This window comes from Hippopotamus amphibius, chromosome 11 (genome assembly GCF_030028045.1).
Source record: "Hippopotamus amphibius kiboko isolate mHipAmp2 chromosome 11, mHipAmp2.hap2, whole genome shotgun sequence".
Classification (NCBI taxonomy): Eukaryota; Metazoa; Chordata; class Mammalia; order Artiodactyla; family Hippopotamidae; genus Hippopotamus; species Hippopotamus amphibius.
In genome coordinates this window covers 13,001,091-13,024,242 of record NC_080196.1, presented here as the reverse complement: position 1 = coordinate 13,024,242, position 23,152 = coordinate 13,001,091, and the positions used below count along the sequence as shown (strand labels likewise).

The window sequence follows — 23,152 nt, the reverse complement described above, 5'->3', positions numbered from 1 at the left end:
ACAAAGGAGTAAGGGACTTGCCCAAGCACATAATGGTGATTACTGGTTGGACACAGGTTAAACTTGAAGCCCTTGACCTCCCACTCCAGCGTCCTTCTAATTGTACAGGTTGCTGGCTTCCTCTGGACGTAGGTTCCTGCCTTTTACGTCTTGGTTCACTCTGTGCTCCACAGACGTGGCTATTTTGCCTCTGGTGTGTATCCCAACTCTAGGAATTCGGACTCACGTCCTAATATCTGGCTAGTTGGTTATCAGATTTAGAAAAAGCATCAGTCTCCTAAAAAGTTAAGCGATAAATTATATCTAACACCTATTTAACATACCCTACTGACATGTGAATTTCTATTTTGTTATTAAAACTAGTTTATGTTGGAAGTAACCTTTTATACAGCTATATCCCAGGGATCTATCACTCATAACTCAGCACACCAATTCCTACATTTCAAAAATGAGCAAATACAGCCACAGAAAGGGGAAGAGAACTTATTACTTACAAATTAGGTATTAGGATGAAAAAGGCATTAAAGGTAAATAAATTTACATTTTACAGTTTTAAAGATGGCACCAAATATTTTTTCTTCCTCCCATCAAGAGGTGGGGTCCAAGCCCCCTGCCACTGAGTCTAGGTTGGCCTTAGTGGCTCACTTGGAATCCACAGGATGTGGCATGAGCAATGCTACGTAACTTCTCAGGCTAGGCCAGGAGAGGTCATGCAGCTTTCACCTTGTTCACTGGAGTTCTGAGCTGTTGTGCAGGAAGTCAGACAGCCCTGAGACTGCCATGCTAGAGCTGCCATCTTGGAAGGGATCATCCAAGGCCCAGCTGTTTGGGCCACTATGCATTCCAGATGCCTTGGCCATTCTAATCACGCCTGCTGATCTAGGGCAGACACTGTAGAGCAGAGCTGTCCCCTCTGTGCCCTTTCTGAATTTCTGACCCACAGGACAGCAAATATGAACAAAGGGCTGTTTTCGATTTCGCGTCCCTAGGTTTTGGGGTGGTCTGTTACACCGCAATAGACACTGGAACAGTTAAACAGTTCAATGCTTCTCTTTGTTCAGATTTACAATTCCTCACACTATGTGCACATTATTTTTATTTTCCCACCCTTTGAGAATTCTTTGCACCATTCTTTGATGCACTTGCATGTTCCAACAGTCTTTTTTATAGCTTTTATGCTTGGATTCATGTCTATGTTAACTGACATCTCCTCTGTGTCTGAAGAATCTATAAACATGTACTAGCTGTATCCATCTCAACAATAACTGAAATCATGAAAATGATTAAAATTTTATGGTTACCATTGCAAATAACTCCTCTGGGATAATTATAAGAAAGATAACTAATCTATTAAACAGTGAACATTTTAATTTTAAGAAACCAGTTCCTACTATTTTAGTTACTCCTACTTTATTGTATCAGAGATTTTAAAAAGTCATTTATTCAAAAGCTCTCATCAAAATTAATAACGTCAAGAGAATGATAGTTGCCATATATTGGCTATTACACAGAAGCAAAATTACAGAAAGATATAGTAAATTTAACATGCCTTATACATAGAAAATGCCCAGTAATGACCAATAAAGATTAAAATTTTAGTGTTGATATTATTGTAACAGAAAATGAAAATGGAACATTGTTAGGATAAAAAAAGAATAAGAATGGCTCTAGAAATGAAAAATAATTACAACTTTAGTTTTTAAATTGTGATTTGTAGACTCCACTGGTTGTATAACTTGTCTTCCCCAGGGCTATGAAGTGCTGAGCTGATGTTTGGAACTACAGGGTCTCAAATATGACACCAATTCATCGTTTAGAGTTACAGAGCTTCTACCCTTCTAACACAAACTGTTTCTATCAGGATCCAAACTGTTATCTAATTAGCAATACCTAGGAAGAGTTTACCCTTTGCAACTTGGAGGGGTGTGTGTGTGTGTGTGTGTGTGTGTGTGTGTGTGTGTGTTTTCAAATATTCTTTCTGGTAGATTATAATCAATGCAGGTGTTTACAGCATACATTCAGATACGGCAACTGGTCTGCTTGAGAAGACAGTCAAAATGAGTAAATCCAGTTTGAATGGACCTTGCTTGTTGATTTTCCTCTCATCTCAGGAACCTGGACTTATAATTCAGCATACAAAAAGTTCCCATTTACTTCAAAGCATGGTGGGTATGTATTTCTGTACAATCAAGAGATTTACCTTCGATATTGGCTGATATCATTCTTTGGAATAAAACTCTTCATAGCATACTAGCAACACAAAGACAGTTGAACACATTTGTTCAACTTTCCGAGGTTCATATAGAAGTGAGCAATATTGGCCAACCCCAAAGAGAACCAGGGGATTACCCAGGACATCTTACTTTTGGTGCATTTCTCGAGTGGGAATAAACAAGTGACAACGGCCAAGCCAGAAATTCCTGGCTGTGCCTAGCAGTGCAGCACCCCCAAAGTTTTCAGAGGTCCTCAAGCCCTTATGACATAATTTTTTAAAAATCCCCTCAAACTAAAATTATATTATTTCTCTTAATCACTCAGAATCCATCACATTAAGAAAATCTGGTAGCCCCACAGGACCACTAAAATTCTCTCCAAAGAATAACCCTGAGGCGTGACAATCACATTGATTACAAAAGCTTAGAATCAGCTCCAGGTATTGGCAACAGGCGGGTGAAACCAAAGAGTTTCCAATACAAGATGAAATTTGTCACCAGCTTGTAGCCTTCACCTTTCTGTACACAGCAGGGAGGCCAGTTAACATTTTATGCAACTAAGAGGGTGTTACATAAACTCGGTGAGGCTGCTGCTGCAGAGACTCTGCGTTTCTAAGGGGAGAAATCTCCTGTTTTGGACAATTAAGTGCCCTGCGGTTCTCGCCGGCATTTCTTTGTGCAAGCCTCTCAGGTGTCTCATCCTTCGAGAAATGCACGGGTTGGTTCACATAGCGCGCAGGTTGTAGGAACACAGAGAGGATTTTTTTTTTTCTTCACAGATTTCAGGGCTAATTTTGCAAACGCATTGTTATAATGGCTATGTTCCCTCCCCACATCAGCGTGCTGAAATGTCTCAGTTGGAGAGAACTGAGAGACAACTACTGTGCCAAAAGTGGCAGCTGGGAAAGATTAAAAATATATATATACAGATAAAGGAAGCAAGGGCTGAAAGGTAGGAAAGACAGCTGGGAGATTTAAGGGACATGGCTTCTAAGCAGCTGAAAGAGACAGCAGTCCAGAGAGAGAATGTTTGCAAGATAAGAGGCTTTGTGCAAACTGAAGAAATATGCCAAAGATGATAAGAAATGCAGCTGTTAATGAAAGTGTGAATTATCAAGACTCCTGGTATGCCAAGACATAAAGCCATTCCACGTGTGTGCTTGAGGGACAAGCACAGGGACTTCTTTCACAGGTCAGACTCACTCCTCGAACTCTGCGAGGGAAGACCCTGTGCCTACCTCCCACTCAGCCCTTCCCAAGCTGCTAGGCTCCCAGTTCTGGCATTATTTCTTCTTCAAGTTCTCTTTCCCTCCTTAATCTTTTCTTAATTGGCATTGAGACAGTCAAGCATACCGCTCAAGCTCATTCATGGCAGATGACTTGAACAAAACACCTTTAATACCCATATTCTACTTTTAAACCCCATGTTGTTATGAAAATTGGCAATGTTTATTAACAGTTTATAATTAGCATTCTTTGACATATACTCATTATAATACTTTTCCTAAAAAAGCACAGGTGGACAGAGGTCAAGGTGACTAAATAGTCATCATAATCCTTAGTGCTGTGATTACATAAATGTTGACCACGGAAATTAAATTCAGAAAATGAGCACAGATGCATGTGTGCTCTGCTATCTTTATATATAACTTTATATATTTTAAAGGGTTTTAATCATGTAAATAACTTGCCTCAGGGGCCTTAGATTGGTTTTAAAGGGACTATAGAACTGAAGGCATGTTTATTAAACTTGCCTTAGAATTTCTGGGACAATTCCTAGTGACGCACAAAGAGCTAAACTAATCCAGGGGCGGTTAGTTTTTGGCATCATCCAGACCTGGGTTTCAACTCACAGTTCTACCACCTTCAGTTATGACTTTAGGCAAATTACATCAGCCTCCATGTCAAGTGAAGATAATAATGCCAAGTCTATAGTGAGGCTGTGAGGATTTAAGATAATGTATGCAGTTATGCACTATTGCCAAGATATAGAAGTAACCTAAGTGCCCATCGACAGATGAATAGATAAAGACGTGGTATATATCTTCTTTAAGATATATAAAATAATGCCCTTTGCAGCAACATGGATGGATGTGGAGGGTATTATGCTAAGTGAAATAATTCATGCAGAGAAAGACAAATACTGTACGACATCATTTATATGTGAGATCTAAAAAATATAACAAACTAGTGAATAAAACAAAAAATAAAATAGCAACTAGGCCCGTGCGCCACAACTATTGAGCCTGTGCTTTAGGGGCTGTGAGCCACAGATATTGAGCCCACATGCTACAACTACTGAAGCCCACGTGCCTAGAGCCCGTGCTCCGCAACAAGGGAAGCCACAGCAATGAGGAGCCCACAAAGAGTAGGCCCCACTCACCGCAACTAAAGAAAGCCCATGCACAGCAAAAAAAGACCCAACACAGCCAATAAAATAAATAAATAAATGTATAAAAAAAACAAAAATAAAAACAAAATAAAATAAAACAGATAAGAGAACAAACTAGTGATTACCAGTGGCGAGAGGCAGTATAGGTTTAGGAGAGTAAGAGGTACAAACTCTTAGGTATAAAATAAGCTACAAGGATGTATTGTACAGTATGGGGAAGGTAGGCAATATTTTATAATAACTATAAATGGAGTTAAACCTTTAAAATTGTGAATCATTATATTGTACACCTGTAACATATAATACTGTACAGCAGCTATACTTCAATTAAAAAAAAGAAGAAAAATAATGTATGCAGTGTCTGGCATATGTGGATGCCCAATAAACGGAAATGGTAGCCCAAAATCTAGATATTTAAAGTAAAGAGGTGAAGGATGGAAACAAAGAGAAAAGTGTTCAATTTGATGTTGACTATTATCAATACTCCTTTCCTGATACAGATCTACAACACACAATGACTCTTTGAAAGTGACGGCAAGGGATGCAGGGAAAGCACCAAACAAAGGTCTACGAGGTAAGATCTGGTACTTAAAATCCCCCTCTGCGTTGGCCTGGGACTTCAGACACTTGCTTCAACTTCCTTTTTGGCCAGTTACACTCTCCCAGTGGATGAGCTTTCCACCCAGCATTGGTTTATTCCAAGCACGTGGCTGCACACAATCAGTGACGAGCATATGCAGTGTTTTTATTGAATGAATTAATGTATTCAATTGAGGCATAGTTCATGCACAAAATTATATGTTTCAGGTGTATAACAGTGATTTACAATTTTTAAAAATTATACTCCATTTATACTTACTATAAAATATTGACTATATTTCCTGTGATGTGCAATATATCCTTGTAACTTATTTATTTTATACATAGTGGTTTGTACGTCTTAAACCCCTAGTCCTATGTGGCCCCTCCCCCTTCCCCTCTGGTAACCACTAGTTTGTTCTCTACGTGGAATGTTTTAAAAATATTATTGATGGGACTTCCTAGGTGGCTCAGTGGTTAAGAATCCGCCTGCCAACGCAGGGGACACGGGTTCGAGCCCTACTCTGGGAAGATTCCACATGCCACAGAGCAACGAAGCCCATCCGCCACAACTATTAAGCCTGTGCTCTAGTGCCCGTGAGCCACAACTATTGAAGCCCACGCACCTAGGGCCCGTGCTCCACAACAAGAGAAGCCACTACAATGAGGAGCCTGTGCACCACAATGAAGAAGAGCCCCCACTCACAGCAACTAGAGAAAGCCCGTGTGCAGCAACGAAGACCCAACACAGCCAATAAATAAATAAAATAAATTTATAAAAAAATATTATTGATGAAGTAGCAATAGTGCAGAAAATTGGCAATGGATTTTTTACTATGGCTCCCTACTGATAAGCAGGTACAGAAGGCACACAGATGTCAGGCTAGAGGTTAAAAGACTGGATTCGATCATAATTGGGAATGAATCAACCTTGTTCAGAGCAACACTGAAAGCTTCCTCAGCCTGCTGGAATCTTCTACCTCCATTCTTCTCAGAATTTATACCTACATACAGAAATTTTGCCTCCACTAATTTAGTGGTCACTTGCTCACATATCACAGGAGACTGAGGACGGGGAAGGAGTGGCTCTGTCTAAGGAACCCAGGGGGAGCACATAAAGTTCACTAGAAAGAATAGGGTCAGGAAGCAGCGTGGTGAAGTGGTGGGCAGAGGATGTGGTTTCAGGCCACTCCACCTTGAAGTCCTGATTCTGCACCACTCTGAATCTGTGGCTTCAGGCAGGCTGCTTACTGCCCAGTGGGGATACCATAACTTACCTTATGTTTCATGAGGATTAAATACAAGCACCTGGTACTCGCCGCGTGGTTAGTGGTGCAGGCTGCGTCCCTCGTGTCCCTTCACAAACTCCCTGTCATCGCAAACTCCCTGTCATTTCTCCAAAGTCCCATCAATAGGAGTGACCAGCATCGAGGCAGAAGCAGCAAAGCATGTGCAAATACTGACGCGAAGAGCTCACATTTCTCGGCCACAAATGACCTTTTCATATGTTGAAGGAAAGTAAACTGGTTAGCAAGGTAAGTACATTTTCTTTAATCTTCCCCCCCACCCCCCACCCCCCCTTTTCTGACTCGCTTGTCGGTTTAAAATGGAAAATGACGACAGATAAAAGAATTCCACTGTTCCCTATCCCTGGAGGCCCAAGGGCCATGATGATGCTCCATCTAATCCTACCTGAGGCTCCATAAGTGTCTGTTTCTAAAAGCTTTCAGCGACAAAGAATATACTCCTTTTTTTTTTTTTTTTTTTTTTTACTGTCTAAACCTTGCAAGCATAGTTCCAAAATTCAGCTGTTGTCCTGCCTTTTATTTAACTAGAAAGCTAGATACCTGATTAGTGTCCTTTAAATGATCCTCTACTCCTCACCACCAGGTGAGGTCTGCCACGCAGCCAGCCGCCTCTCCCGCTCTTCCTTATGTTTCCCCCTCACCTCATGTGATCCGGCCCACGTGACTCCCACTCCATCTCATCCCCTTTCACCTGTTTTTAGGGGACTTTTTTTCTTTTCTTCATTATTTTCTTCTACTTCCTTTTCACATCCCTCTTTTCTCAAATTTGAAAATGTACATAAGGAAATGCAGAATGGTAGCGCATACTAAGACTCTCCAAAGGCATCTTCTTCTTCGCCTCACCTGGGGTACCTAGGGCACAGGTGGCACAGCTAAGAGTCAGAGTACTCAGAAAGTAAACAAGTTCATACCTGATTGGGGCTGTCAGATAAGCATAGTTTAAAAATAGAGCTAAGCCACAACTTTCTACTTGGCAAAATGATATTTTTGTATTTCACGCTCATTCTGGAAGTCAGTTTGAGATATTTGCCCTTTTAGGAACACATTATCTGAGCTATTAAATGAAAAGAAATGATTGCTACTCAATCCCTGTTATGATGTAATCAGAATTACCTCTAAGAGTGGAAAAATGGAAAACAATGCACAGCCTCCAAATCACAAATTATATTGACAGCTTCGTGGTAGCATCTTGAATTTAGAAAAGCAATGACATTCATCTTCCGGGAGACAAGTGACTGGAAAGAAGGGTACTTTATAGACTTTCTTTCTGAATAAGTTGGTCAAGAATGACCAAATGTTGTGCAATTTTGAGATAGAACTAATTTATATCAAAGTTAAAAATCCTTTTTCTTATCTAAAATTTCTGAAGTGCTTGTACATATATCGTCTGATTTATTTCTCATTGTGATTTATGATTGGGATTTCAAAGTCTGGAATGTAAATGACTTAGCTAAAATCATTATTGAACTTCTAAAATTCAACTCAGAACAGATACCCAAAATGAAACCTCTTCTGTATGAAGTGCTTAAGCAAAACAAAGTTAGAATTTCCATGGAAACAGCCTGGAACTCTTGAAGGAAAAGAGAGGACAAAAGTAAGCATGAAAATGCATTTATTTATTTTTTTGGTTCCTCTTCACCTCTGTCCTTGCAAACTTCAGCCTGTCATCTTAATGAACACTTTCAAGCCTCAGAGGGAATTAAGAAGAACAATATTTGACAGGAGTGAGGAAGGAGCGAAATATAGTTCCCCTGTGAGAGACATATATTCCATAATCTTCTCGTCTTCTCTTCTCTCTCCTGAGCAATCTCTCCACCTTTCAATGTGATTTTTGTGCCACTCTTGCTGTGCAGCAAGTTTAGGTGTGACTTGGTTGGGATAGTATGGAGATAACATCGTGAGATAACAATTTTGTCCTCTTTGAGAAGGGTCATTTCATACAAGACAATTGAGGCCAATTTCCAAATTAATGTTGTGTATATTCCCACAGTATAATTTCCATCTGCTTGATAGTTCAGAATTTCTAAAATGCTCTCATAACAGTTAACTCATTTGATCAGTACAATCTGAGAGGTAAACAAAGCAGCATGTTAGGTACTATCAGCTTACCAGGGTCAAGATCACCCTGCTGGTAAATAAAGAAACTAGGACTTGGACAGCTCTTTGGATCTCAGACCATTGCTTTTTCCAACTCTACAATACAACTAGCCTCCTGACCAATGTAGACTTTGTGTCATGGGTAGTCTCCCCTCTTTATTAGAAATTAAGAACTTTTACTTATTTACTTTTAGAAATACGTGCTTAAGCATTATAAAGTAAAAATCTTGCCCTCTCTATAACTGCTAATATTATTAGTATAGGTCAGTGAACACCTCCAAGAAAGGTATAGTCAGGGGTGCATGGACTTTTGGCTTCCCTGGGTATGGCTAATTTTGACAAGCTTTTCCCAGAACCATCTGACCTTTTTTTTTTTTTAATTTGATTGACTGATTGATTGATTGTGTTGAGTCTTCATTGCTGCTGCTCGGGCTTTCTCTAATTATGGCGGGGGGTTGCTACTCTTTGTTGTGGTGTGCGGGCTTCTCATTGCCGTGGATTCTCTTGTGGAGCATGGGCTGTAGGCACGTGGGCTTCAGTAGTTGCAGCACATGGGCTCAAGAGTTGTGGCTCATGGGCTTAGATGCCCCGCGGCACGTGGGATCTTCCCAGACCAGGGCTCAAACCCGTATCCCCTGCATCGACAGGTGGATTCTTAACCACTGTGCCACCAGGGAAGCCCCTGACCTATTTTTAATTGATAAATCAAATAATGTTTCATTTTAAAGCTCAGCAATCAGTATATGACTTACAGAGGACAAAAGCAACCTTTCGTAAATCTGAAACATTATGAACTTGCCTTTTGGAATAATCATTGATCCACTGACTGAATTAAGTTAACTTAGAAGTTATTTTACTGAACCAAGATAATACCTTGGGGTGCAATCAGATCTCTCCCTAGGGATATGCTGGTATCTATTTTCTTTGGAAAATTAAGGTTGGAGATTAAGATGGCTCTATATAGGATAGCAGTTATCATCGAGTAGAAAGTGTGGGACTTCCCTGGTGGTCCTTTGGTTATGACTGTGCTTCCAAGGCAGGGGATGAGGGTTTGATCCCTGGTCAGGGAAGTAAGATCCTAGAAGCTGGGTGGCCAAAAAGAAAAAAAAAGGTAGAAAGTATGATGGAATCTGTTATCATAACTTTCTGCTGCTTATAATTTTTGAAAACCAATGGAATTCAATAAAAGATATATCATGAGTTTGGGAACTATTAAGACCAAGGGACCAGCAAACAATCCATTTGATAATTAACATAACACGCACACTTTAAGACAATGAACATGGCATTCATCTGATGTTCTGAGACACACCTGATTAGATATGGCCACATCACTGTGGACAAAAAATTAAAAAATAGAAGCATTCCAAGAGGTGATTTCCTCTTTGGTTAGCTTTTGCTACAGGGCATTACAACTGCTACCAATAGTCATTTATCTAGATAAGTAGTAATGTATTTGACTCTGTGCCAAGTAGTTGATATACTTTAATACTTAAATAACCACGTAAGAGAGATATTACTATTCCATTATCATAGATGAGAAATCAATAAAAACTTCACCCCAGAAGTGGACTACAAAAAGCAACGTGTTCTCCTCACATTGCTAGTACACAGCAGAGGCTAGCAGCAGACCTCAGTTTACCTGATCCCAGCATCACTGTGCTACTCCAGATCTGAGCTGACTGTTCCCCTCTACAGCCCACTCCTTCCAAGCAACCGTCAGGTTGTATCAGTGCCATGAATCATCCTTTAGGGTTCACTGTTGGGGGAGGACCTATATCCTTTGCTAAATGTAAGGCAGATACTGAGTTAATGAAATTTACTTAAAAGGTATAGAAACAGGGCATCCGGGAAGCTTTCTACTCACTGAAAATGTTACCTGTAAATCACAGCCATGAATTCTAGTTAAAGGGAGAAATTATTCCACTTTTACGACAAAATTAGCAACAATCAATGTGACGAAAGTTTTTAAAAATTATATTTAATACAAGTGAATAGATCAGAAGATCTGAAATGTTATAAAGCAATATACACAATGAATAAATAATTTGCACAGGAGAGTCATGTCTACATTACATAACACTGTCTAGTATGGGAATACTTAAAAGTAAATCCAGTGATAATGGAGAAAGTCCATAAAAATGCTAACCTGTCTTCCCTTGTATGAAATTGTTCAAGTATAAAAATCCAATACAGTGTAAAATAGTATTCAATTTAGTTTAAGAATAAAAATTGCAAGTATTGCAGTTTGAGAAGAAAAATGTAAAGCAGCATTTAAAAACCACATAAACTACATAAGAGTGTTAAACTAATGAAGTACCAATAAATGAGAGCTACAGGAGCAAAAATCAGAGAAGCATGAAACTAGCAATAGATCCTGTTTAAAAAAAAAAAAACTAAAATAAACTAAAATGTGTTAATGTAAGAGTACTCTCTTATACAGTGCACATATGAATTTAAATAACTCCAAGTCAACATCTTTAGTTGAATAGGTTAATATTTAATATGCTACATCTAGACCTACTAAATAATTTATGCCATGAGATGAATACATAATTTTACAGTGTCACATCTAAAGTTCCTTTCTTTAGAGTGCAGCATAGTAAAACTTAAAAATAAATATCTTAAATAGCATTACTATTAAGGCACAGTATAAACCACATTATCATTAACCGTTGAAGAATTGTAATCTCAGTAACCTTCTTGTCTCATGTACTGTATTCACTAATAAATAGTTTTAAATATGACTCTGAAATAGATACTAAAAAGTGTAAAACTATTTAAAAAGGGGAAAAAAAATAAATGTCCTTAAGACAGTTCTTAAGGGTTTAGAGTCTGCAAACTTTGCCTGCCTTTAATCATAAGCCACGAGTCGACACAATAAATAGAAAGAGAAGGCTGTTGTAGTAAAAGCCTGATCCTATTTCAGAATCAGAATTGCTGACACCAGCAGATACAAGTTTCCCAAAATTGAAACAGGATGGGGAGAGGGATTAGAATGTGACAAGCTCATCAAACAAGCACAAGTGATGTGTTCTTTCCAGAACTGTGTGTGTTATTGATTGTCTGTACAGCTGTTGCACCCATTCATTCCACATCACTTGTTTCACAGTCCCACTCACCCACTGGGTGGATGAGAAAATAGCTTTGGTGCCTGTCCACCATTTCACCCACTGCCACGCTCCTACCTTGATTGTTCGATGCCCATTTTTGAGAGAGTAAGAACATTACCTTCTTACCTGAAAAAGTTCTCTAGGCCATAGTGACTGCTAAAAATGACAATCAGTGCTTTCACCATTTTTTTTTTTTAAATCTGCTTTTAAAGGTAATTCAAGCTACATATTGCTCACTCTGTATTCCCTGGTTCAACTAGATTCAAACAGCATTTTCTAACTGGTAAAAGGCAGTTTGCTTCCCTGATACTATAAAAAGAGCAAAAGTAAAAATCCCGTTATAAAAGTGAAGTTCCACTGTTCCTCTTGCCACCATTTCTGTCGCGGCCTTTTATTTACTCAGGCTCTTTGGGATTGATTTCCAAAACTGCGCCCACTCCCCTTCATCCTCCTCTCTTTCACGTCTAGAATGACTACTGGAGTATAAAAAAAATAATCATCATAATTCTGCTTCACAATAGCATAGCTTTTTTTTTTTTTTTTTTTTTTTAAAGCTGTTCAGTCCATGTTAACTCTTATCAGCTACTGAAAATTGGGAAACTGGGAGGGAAAGAGAAAAACAATTCGACTTGGATCAGGCGCTGGCCTATTGCATCCGGTCTGTCTGCAGCTGCTGAGGCTGATACTGGCCGAAGGCGGCGGCGGCGGCCGCGGCGGCGGCGGCGGCGGCCGCGGTCCCGGGCGCGGCGGCGGTGATTGGCTGCTGCACCGCGTAGCCGTAGCCCCCGGCCGTGACGTAGCCCGCGGCCGCCGGGGAGGCTGCGTACGGGTACTGGTCGTAGGCGGCGGCTGCGGCGGCGGCGGCGGCGGCCGCCGAGTACTGTGCGTACGCGGCTCCCGTGTAATCGATGTAAGGGGCGGTGGAGGCGGCCGCCGCGGTCGGCTGGACGTGGGGGATGACCACTCCAGGCTGCACGAAAGCCTGCGGATAGACATAGTGGGCAGGTATCCTGTTGAGAAAGGGAGAGCGGAGTCAGGCAGGAGTTGCCTCCTGTCCTGGGGCATGGCTTCTTCCGAGGTCAGACAAACTCAGATTTAGTGGTTATTATGAACGTAGGGTTGCCACAATATCCACTGGCCAGTCCTCTGTGGACGTAGTCTGGCGGGAGCCCAAATCACGGAGTGCCCCATCAGGAATTCAACAACGAAAATAGGATCCCCTCCCTGCTAGAATTTTTATTCAGGATCACTTTGGAACCAAGAAGTATCTTGGAGCCCAGAGTTTGGAGAAATAAATCAAGGTTCAGGAGGGCCTCGCACAGAGGAGGTATTTAATAAATGCTGAATTGATTAAGACTAAAGAAAATTTTGTGATGAGTTCGTACAACGAAAACGGTTTAGCCAAATAGAAAAATTCTTAACTGTGAAACTGGGACTCATAAGGGACTCTGTGATCGTTCAGTTCCAGAAGGGTGATGGCCGGTTTCTCAAAACCACAATAAATTTCAACCAAATCCGTATGTTTATTATCATGGCAACCCTACTGGAAATTGCTATGCAGACTCAGCACACATTAATCTCTCTGCAACCTCAGTCACCCTTATTAAAGATAATAATAAAAAAAAAAGAAGCAGGCGACAAAATAAAAAAGGAGTTTAAAAGTTCACAAGTGTGGTAAACACAGCAGAATCACACTTCTCAAACGAACTGTAGTGCAGCTCACTCTATCACAAGAGGCTGTTGTGGGAAGCTACAGAAATGCTATTAACATTCATGGCAGTGATTCCCAAAGAGATGTGCAGCACGCTTTTGGTCTTTCTTTCTTTCTTTTTCTCCATTAAATTCATAAAGACACAAGGGTCAATCAAACCTGTTTGACTATCAGGCAACCGAAGGTCAGCCAGCTTGTTTATCTCTATGCAAGACAGACAGAAGGGGTTTTGGGGAAATGATGAGGCTGAGGGAAAAGGCAGGGACAGGGAAACACAACTAAATATTTCTCAAATTAATATCAACTTAAAAGCGTTACATAATAAGAGTAAGGAAACATTTTTTTTTGAGCATCTACTAACTCTTGTTTTATCCTCTAACTCAACAGAAATAGGTTGATTAGCATATCTGTTTTAAATCTTCCCTACTGGTAGATATTTTATACAAATCAATTCTATTATGGTATATTATCCTGCAAAAGTTCTAGAAAGTGAAACAAAATCAAGTACCTTTTAAAATTATGCATCCAGAGGTCACATACAAGACACACTCCAATGGCCTTACTTAAAAGTTAATTTTGTTAAAAAAATAAATCACAAGAGGTATTTTTTAAAAAACATGTGTCTCAGTTCTCACTCTTGCGATTCATAACTGCCCAGTTAAAACGCTACCATGAATATCTGATTTATTTTCATCCTTCTTTAGAATAATCTCCATCAAAACCCCCTATATTCTAAAACTATGACACCATAATGCCATCTGGTTGTTGCCAAAAGCAACTTATCAGAAGTATAAGCACAAGTAACACTCTTCGAACTTTAAAGAACTCAAAACAGAAAACTTCATATTTAGATTTCGAAAACATAAGTTTTGCTTTGCCTTTTCAGATTTTTACTGAAAGCACTCATTAACAAACATCCATGGAAAAGATGAATTTATCACAGCGGGTTGTGAACGTTGACCCCAATGATAAAAATACACTCAATTTTACTAGACTTGTAGATCTTTCCCAGTGCCAGGAGAAATGACGTCATCAAGTGTTTCTGAGGACACTTAGAGATGTTCTTAACTGCTTGTCAGAAACCAGGCACATGGTCATACACACACTCAGAACGTCTCTGCAGGTCAGGTGACTGGCTTGCTCACAGCAACAGGTGTGGCTTTATGAAACACTGTCCCTGGAGGCCACCATGTCCACGATGTGCAGACACGGATAAGAAAGCCTCACTCATGCCAGTTTACATGTGGTGATGGACAGCAGGGGCTGCAGCCGGGCTATTTTTGATCCTGTCATGCGACAAGGGTTTCCAGCGGGTAAAATGTCTTTATAAGGCCAAAGTAAAACATCTATCAGCTGCAAAGGCCAGCCAGTATGGATCTCACTGATACTGAAACATTAACCCCTGTGCTCCCAGAGTTCCAAAGACAACACGATGGTTGCTAGGCCTGTATCTCTGAATAAAGGTGGTAACTGAAAATGTTTAGCCTACAAATAGGCAGGATAAAAGTGTGTGTGTGTGTGTGTGTGTGTGTGTATGTGTGTAATGCTTTAAATGATAGATAGGCAGGGTTCCTACAGGACTCTTGTCTCTGCATTTATTTCACATTAATAGTTTTCATTTGATAATGCCAACCAATGACTATAAAGTCCCTTGGAATATCAGAAACCTACATGAAGTCTGGCAAGGGTTAGGAAGCCATCTGGAAGGCAAATGAAACCCCAGAGTTTTTTAAGGCTTGGGAAAGGAGAATCCAGAAGACCATGGAGAGACTAAAATAGTTCAGGAAGGGTGAGGTGGCAGATTCCTGTATTAGGAGTTCTTTTACAGTCTGCAGAACCCATTAAGGCAATTTGGGAATCTCCCTCCTGCTAGAGATCTACCAACATCCTTTCCCTCAATGAATCATAGAATGTACATGCCTAGCAGTAAAAAAAAAAAAGCACAAGAGCAAAGCCAACACCTCGGACAATTTTCAAAGAAAATTTAGCATGTTTTCCTTTTCTTATCTCTTCAGGTCCCTCTGGCATCTCTCTGTGACTTCTGACATCCTAAAGGGTTTCCTCCTCCAACCTATCACATAAACTACTGACACAGACTGCATCTCATTCACATGTTTAACGTAACTAAGGTCCCTAACATCCTACCAAACTAAGTGCAAACTTCTTAAAGTTTGGCATGCCAGGCCTTTTCTACTTCTGGCTCCAAAATAATTTTTCCAATATTTCTTCTTGCCTTTCCTTGAACCCAGGTCAGCTGGGCTCCTCAACATTTCCTGGACGCACCACACACACCTCAGCTCGTCACATCCCTCTGCCAGGGATGCCAATCCTCACTTCATCTCTACCTGTTGAAATCGCAATCCTATCCCCCTGGCTCTACCACTTACCACGTGTAAAGCCTTCAGGAATTTGCTTCACCTTTTTAGTCTCACATATTTCTCATAAGTGAAATGAACCTAATATTTCCAACCCTGAACTGCTGTGCATAAAATAAAATTATCTATGTGAAGAGCCTACAATGAGGAACATACTCATTGCAAGAGTTCCCTGTCCTCCATCATGGTTTAAAATCTAGGTCAGCTTCTACCTCTTTCATGAAGACTTCCAGGATCCCACCAACCTGATGTCTCTCTGCCTTATCTGAAGCCATATGGACCACCCTTCTGGATGCCTCTTAGTTTTGTTACTAGATTATAAGACACAGTGGAGTTGTGTCTTTTGGGCTACAGCTTGACGCAGCGGAAAGAATGTGGCTTTGGAGGGCAGGCAAACCATGATTCTGAACCTAGAACTAGACTCTATCACTTAGTAGACCCCAAGGGAAGTGAGTTAACCTCTGTGCATCTCAGTTTTTCACCCATGGAAAGGACGTTAACAATGCCTTCACCAAATAATTACCATGATAAATGATATTTTATGTAAATCCTTTATCAGGACCAGGCAAGTAGCAGGTGTTCAGTTAATGTTAGTTACTGTCCCTTCTGTCCCACTTAGTGGACAGTATAATACTTATTATGCATTAACACAACTAGAATAAAACTTAGCACTTAAAGGAGTACTGAGTAAATATTTAAGTGTATTTCAAGCTGATCTAAATTAGCCTGGAATTTTCTACTCACAGATCCACAGTCTCTCTTCTCCAGGGTTTCAATGAGAAAATGATTCTTTCAAATATAAAATATTTTTAAGATATTGTTTACCAAATCCACACATTTCTATAATCTGCCCACTGTGTTACAACAGAAATTCCTTCAGTCCAAGGTTTTCTCTTTAAAGCCCCAGAGTAATCTGGGGGCCATTTAAAGACCATATAAAAAAATAGTTCCTAGAATTTCAAACAAGTCAAGTAAGATTAAAAATTCTCAAGCTTCTTTCCAGGCCTAAAAATAAGAACATGTGGCATTCAAATAGAATTTAGGATGACCAGGTGTGATTTGTTAGGTACAGACTCTGGGAATTAGAGCAGTGTTAAGAACCCCTTAAAAAAGAAAGAGAAGGCCTGCTTGGTTTATTTGGAATGCCATCTATTTCCAATAAGAATCTCAAGTTCAAACAATTTATGCAAACAGTAATAATCATCATCCTTTATAAAGACAGCTAATATTAGAAGGGATGAAAAACCAAAGATTACTATCAAAATATGCTTGATTTAAAATCTCCATATGACATCTTATTCTGGTTGTTATTTCCCTTGTGCTACTTTCTCTCTCAAGGGTCTGTAAGGAAGACTACCACAGCCAGTCCAAAGTTCTGTGTCTAGCTCTCAAGACCCGCCATAAAAGTCTGGTTCCTCCATGCACTGAGTCTTTTCTGCACTGAGTCTTTTTCCCTCTGTGCCTTTGCTGATGCTCCCCTCATCTTACACCCTTTAGACACATCCCTTCTTCCTTTTACTGTCCAGGACATACCCATGGTCCAAGTCTAGTACCAGTCTTCACAAAGCCTTGTCCAACTCCTCCAACTCACCTCTTTTCTTGCTATTCTGAATTCCTTTTGTACTTAAAATAATACCAAATAATTTAGCAATTAATAGTTCCTGATTAGTCTGTGTTAGTTTAGCTTCCCAAACTAAAATGCCATCTCCTTATTTTGTACCATCCACTAGCACAGAGAAAAATACACACATGCTAATACCGCTTGATCGATTTAGCTATGTGATAACGGTTTCAAGATTATTAATGTGAGATCAGGACTAAGTTCGCCATCACTTCTAAAGATGTATGTTCTTGTCCCCAGTTCCACCTTAAACATAGTCTAGGCCAATGAGAGGAGGATCCACAGAAGTAGTTGGACCCATTTATCCACTCTTTGTCATCAGTAACCAGAATGGTTTGGATGGGGCACTGATAGATCGTTATGGATATACTAAGGCCCTTTCTAATCATATTGGATAGAAAACTCTTTTATGATTAAAAAAAAAGTAAGGGTTGGCAGTAAGAGTGAGACCTCGATATGGCAAAGGGAAGGTTCCAAAGAAGGTATTCATGGAAAATATAACTTGACTCTTCCAAGTCAAATTATTATTTCTTTTTTCTTTTTGATCTATTCTTGGAGACACATAAGGTAGATATCTATCTTTGTAGATAGAATCCAACCTTCCAGGTTATACATGTAGATGTCCAGGTGCTATGCTAGAGAAGAAACTATTGTTGAGGATGAAACACTTCTAAACAGTTAGAATATTTTAAAAAAGGGTGTAAATCTCTGGCATTAGAGTTACAGCCATGTTGATCAGGTAGAAGACAGCCAAAACAGACCCTAAGTGTTCAAAATAAAGGAGGTGGTTGGGGATCTCGTGTCTGAATGCAAGGGAAATGGGGGAGCTTGGATGCGGAAAGCTGGTAATCACAGAACCCAGAGAACACAAATATAAGCGGGCTGTTCACCTGAGTCAGGTCTGAAAGGTGAAAGTTAGTGCTACTGTACTCAAAAAACTGGCCAGTGTTAATGAGCTCCGATGAGAGTCGTTGATCCTTAAAATTAAAAGGCCTTCAAGTGGATACACGTTGCCAAAGAAAGAACCCCCGTTCCCAGAAAAATGCCCCAGTAAAACAGAAACAGGACATGCAAGCGATGAATCTGTATTCTTACAGAGGGAAATCACACCATTTAGCACTCACTACAAAAATATGGTTAAATGGAAGTCACAGGCTATAGCTTAAAAGCAAGGAAAAAAAAAGGCCCTTTGCTTCCCATGGCAAAGTCAAAAGTCAACACCCGTCAACACCACCACCAAAACCAAAAACACAAAGAGCCCCTTCCCCGAGGAAAAGAAAACACTTTCACTACAGCTCTTTTCAATTAAGTAAAAAAGCACACAGTTTAGCTATCAACACCACTTCATTACTGTAATAAATAAAATAAAGCACACGGAGGTCTATTGACTATTGTGAAAAATAAAACAACACCAACATCCATGCATCGTTAATCACCATCTGAGCTTGTGTGTCTGAGTCTACTGGTTACAGAGTTTAATTCCAAACAGAACTATTCCACCTCTTATCATCGTATCCTTCTGATCAGTTAGCTTAACTGTATACGAGCCCTGTCAGGTTAGAAAGAGATAAATACAATTGAGTCAAGTTGAACAGTGGGAATGGTGTTGGGGCACAATCGTCTGGTACACAAGTCATACCTGGTATTTTTGTTTTGTTTTGTTAATCATAAGCTCAAAATGTGTCTGGTTTGGAGGCTGCATACTTGGTCAGATAACTTGACTCATCTAAAAATATTTATATTATCAGCATTCAAAATACACAGACATATATAGATATGTATAACCGGGAACAATCTGTGACATGATGGTCTTGTCTGGATACAGCAAAGAGGCAGGTTAACAAATGATGGCCATATTGAAACTTAGGAAGGCCTGATTAATTGACTTACCCAAAAGGTCTTTGTATAAGGGCTGGATGAAGTTGTTGAACACCAAAGGCAAAACCTAACAATAAAACATATCACATTCTCTATTTGTGCATGGTTAGGCATTTATTACTTCTACATACAAAATGCAATCACACCTTTCACTTAGAAAAGGTAATCATTCTTTTAATACTTTAGAGAAAATATTATAAATCTATTTTTAAAAGTCATTTATAATGTTATCATTGATCTAAATAAAAATTTTAATAGTTTACAAGTGGAAACTAAAACTGATCTGCAAAGTTTAGTTGACAGAATAAGACCTTAGAAAATTATACATAGAGAAAGTTCTTGTGGAATGAAACCAAGAACAATAGGACTTGATAATGAAGTTACATGTCACAAATCTTCCTACAATTCTGAAACATGATCTATTCAAAAGCCTTTTTAATTTGGAACATTCTGGAATGCTTTGGACAATGCTTTGGAAGATTATGGATTTTACAGATTATAGCATTAAAAATTCACAAAAACAAACTCTACTTTCTTTTCCGGATAGCGGACACACACACACTGTATTAGACAAATGCATGTTTTTTAATGCTCGAGAATATTTGCACATGCATTCCCTTTCTTGACAACCTAGTTTCCTAGTAAATCTGTTTGAAGTGTCCACCTCTTTCCAAAATTTCAGATGGACAGACTTAAGTATACGACTTAACTGAAGTTTCATGCCCAAGAAAAAGATTACATTTGTTCAATAGTCGATTCACAATTACTTGTGCTAAGGCAAAGGGCAGTGTTGCAAATCATCCAAAAGGTCATGTTTTCATGTAAACAAAACTCTCTCCCTTTTGGTGACTAATAGCTACCTGACTTTGGAGTAAACCATTTCTCATCTCTGCATCAGTTTCTTCACCTGTAACATAAGGGTTCTGGAGTACATAAAATCTCTTCCTTTTCTTTCATTACTAATACATTCTGTGATTTCACTTGGAACATTTACCATCCAGGCACCACCGCCACCCCTATGCCTCACTTGGGTCAGGGTTCCAGTTGAATTGCCCGCTCTCAGTACAGGGAAACTGGTGGCAATAGGAGAGACAACACTAAGAAGGGAAGTATAACCAGCAGGAGGTGACACATTTGGCCCATATCATCTACATGATGGCTAAAAACCAGAAAATGGATTGTACATAGGAAACAGATAAGTCAAGCTCAAGTCTGGGTGTGTGCAAACTGAACTCACGCCCAAGATCTACTTTTTGTCCATAGGTACATTTCAAGTTAGGAAAGGAGTGTTTACAACTCTCATCTATCTTTAATGCTTTGGTAGAATAACCAGCCACAGTTCAACTTTACTAAACATATGTACAGGTTCTCAGGGAACTAGTGTCTTCCCAGTCAGGGATTCTTTCTATACAGAAGGGGAGCGGGGGGAGTCTCTAGAAGGGGGTGGGGAGTCAAGGGACATGTCTCACCTGGTTGCATGATCCTTGGTTTTGCTCCCAAGTATGCCAGATTCACATTGGCCTTCCTGCCATCAATGATGGGGTTGGGATCCTTGCAGGCTCTTTCGGCAGCAGCCCGGTCAGCCATGGTGACCTTAGCAACATACACACACAGACATACACACAAAGCTCTAAATCAACCCCTGAAGAAACCAAGAACCGCACGGGAGAAGTCATTCGTGTTAAGAAAACTGGGGGGGGAGGGGGGTTCTTAAACTTTTTTTTTCTTCTTTTTTTGGGGGGATGGGGATGGAACTTATTCCTTGATCCTCCGTCCAAAGCAAACAAACAAACAAACAAAAAATAAAAAAACAGAAAGGAGGAAAGATACACCGGCCTCCCCCCGCCTCCGCCCCCCCCAAAGTTCTAGGGGTGCTAGCAGGGCCTAGCAGAGATCTGGAAGCCTCAGTTCAGTCCCCGAACCCCTCCAGGTTCCCCTCCGCCGACCATCCCCCGGTCCCTACCCGGCCTGAGAGGCACTGTTTGCTTTAAAGAAAGACTAGCCTCACATCCGCCCGGTGTTCCCAAGCCCGCAAACACTCCCCAGCGACAATAGCTATTGTCCTACGCTGGGGCTCCCCGCTCCTCGGTAGCTGAATTTGCACGCTGAAATCTCCGGGAAGCTTACTCTGCTCTCTTTCAGTTCGGCAAAGAGCCAGAGGCTCATCTTTTAAAAGAACTCATCTATCTTTGCAATTAAAAAGAGGGTGGGGGGGTGGCATAAGAAAAAGAGCCCCAGATCTCCTGGGGTGTCCCCTCCCTGCCCCAGTCGAAACGCCAGGAAAGACACACGCATTTTTACAAAGCAACAGCTCGCTTAACCACCGGCCTCCAACCCAGGAGTGCAATTCCCAGGGGCTGCAGGCCCTCCCTCCCAGTCCCCCGCACCCCCAAATCCGGCAGTCATCACACTTCTCTCCCTCCACCCCTGCTCCTGCTGTCCCCCGACACCGCAGCGCTCTCGGTCCCCTCCGAACCCCGCGAGGCAGGCGCCGGCCCTCCCTCCCCAGCTCCGCCGCGCGCAAACTTTCAGTTCAGCCGGGAGCGGAGGGGCAGCGCCGCGCACATCCGCGGGGGTCCTCGCCCTGCCACGCCGAACCCCTCACTACCAACTCCGACCCCTCGGGCCAAGCGCCACTCTGTCCCTCCCTGCCCCCGCGGTCCTCGGTTTCCCCTCCCGGCTCTTTGTCGCCCCCACCCCCCCACCCCCCCACCGGCGCAACTTACAAATCCATAGCCCCGGGACTTGCCCGTCTGCCGGTCGGTGATGACCACCGCCTCCTCGATCTCGCCGAAGACCTCGAAGTACTTGCGCAGGCTGGCGTCCGTGGTGTGGTAGGGCAGCCCCCCGACGAAGATCTTGGTGTACGTCGTGTCCTTCTGGGTCGTGTGCATCTTCGCGCCCGCCCCGCGGCTCGGGCTCCGGCTGCGGCTGCGGCTGCGGCTGGGGCAGCGGCTGCGCCTCCTCCTGCGGCTCCGCGTCTCCCGCACCGGTTCGCGGCCGCCGGGGGCTGAGGGCGAGCCAGGGGGCGAGGGCGGCGGCGCGGCGGGGGCGAGCGGCCGGGGGCGGCCGAGGGCGCGGGGCGCGCAGCTGCCGGAGTCGCCAGCAGCCCGGGAGACCTGACTGGGCTCTCTCCTCCCGCCCCCCCTGCCGGTCACGGTACAAATTCTCCGGATCGTCTGGGTTAGGCTCCGGTTCCGTAGGATGTGCACACACGGCTTCCACTCACCCGGCGGGAGGGCGGAAAATGAAAAGAGAGGGTGGTCCTCAAGCGAAGAACGGGGTGCGTTTAGAGGTAGATTTTTCTTTCCTAGAAATTAGGTAGGTGTCTCGGGTGGGGCGCGGGGAGGGTCGGCGGGGCGAGCGTCCGGGCGCGGAGGTGGGCGGGGGGCGCGGCGGCGGGGCCCGGGCTGGGGGACTCCGCGCGGCTTCGGCTCGGGCTCGTCCCTCCCGCCGCGGAAGCTGGAAGACAAGTGGCGAGGACGGCTCTCCACCTCTCTGCTCCCTTCCCCCGCGGGCCGGGGGTCGGCGCCCGGCTGGGGAGGGGGCGGGCCGGACGCCTGCGATTGGCCGCGGCCGCACCTGGGGCGCCGGGCGCCGCCGCCCCCCAGCTGTTGGGAACAGCTGCTTCTCTCCCCGAGCTGCGCGGCGCGGCGCGGTGCTGGGCGGCCGGGCTCGGGCAGAGGAGCCGGCGCTGGAATAGGGCTGGGGAGGGCTGGAGGCGGCCTGGCTGGAGGCGTCGCCCGCCCTAACCCGGCAAAGTCCCAGGGACTCGGCGCGGCCCCAGCCGGGACCCGGGGCGCGGGGACTGCGCCCGAGCGGGCAGCTGCGTCGCTTTCCGAAACGGCGACGCGAGCTCTTCGCGC

The 23,152-nt window shown here is 42.4% G+C and overlaps 1 protein-coding gene across 1 annotated transcript; it reads right to left on the bottom strand.

Annotated features, from left to right (window-relative positions):
• Positions 1 to 10,348: 10,348 nt before the first annotated feature.
• RBM24 (RNA binding motif protein 24) lies at positions 10,349 to 22,873 on the bottom strand. Its single transcript, XM_057700246.1, has 4 exons — positions 22,013 to 22,873; positions 20,756 to 20,879; positions 19,299 to 19,353; positions 10,349 to 12,711 (listed from the first exon to the last, which is right to left on the bottom strand). The coding sequence occupies exons 1-4, from the start codon at positions 22,178 to 22,180 to the stop codon at positions 12,348 to 12,350; spliced, it is 711 nt and encodes a 236-aa protein (XP_057556229.1). The 5' UTR covers positions 22,181 to 22,873; the 3' UTR covers positions 10,349 to 12,347.
• Positions 22,874 to 23,152: the final 279 nt, after the last annotated feature.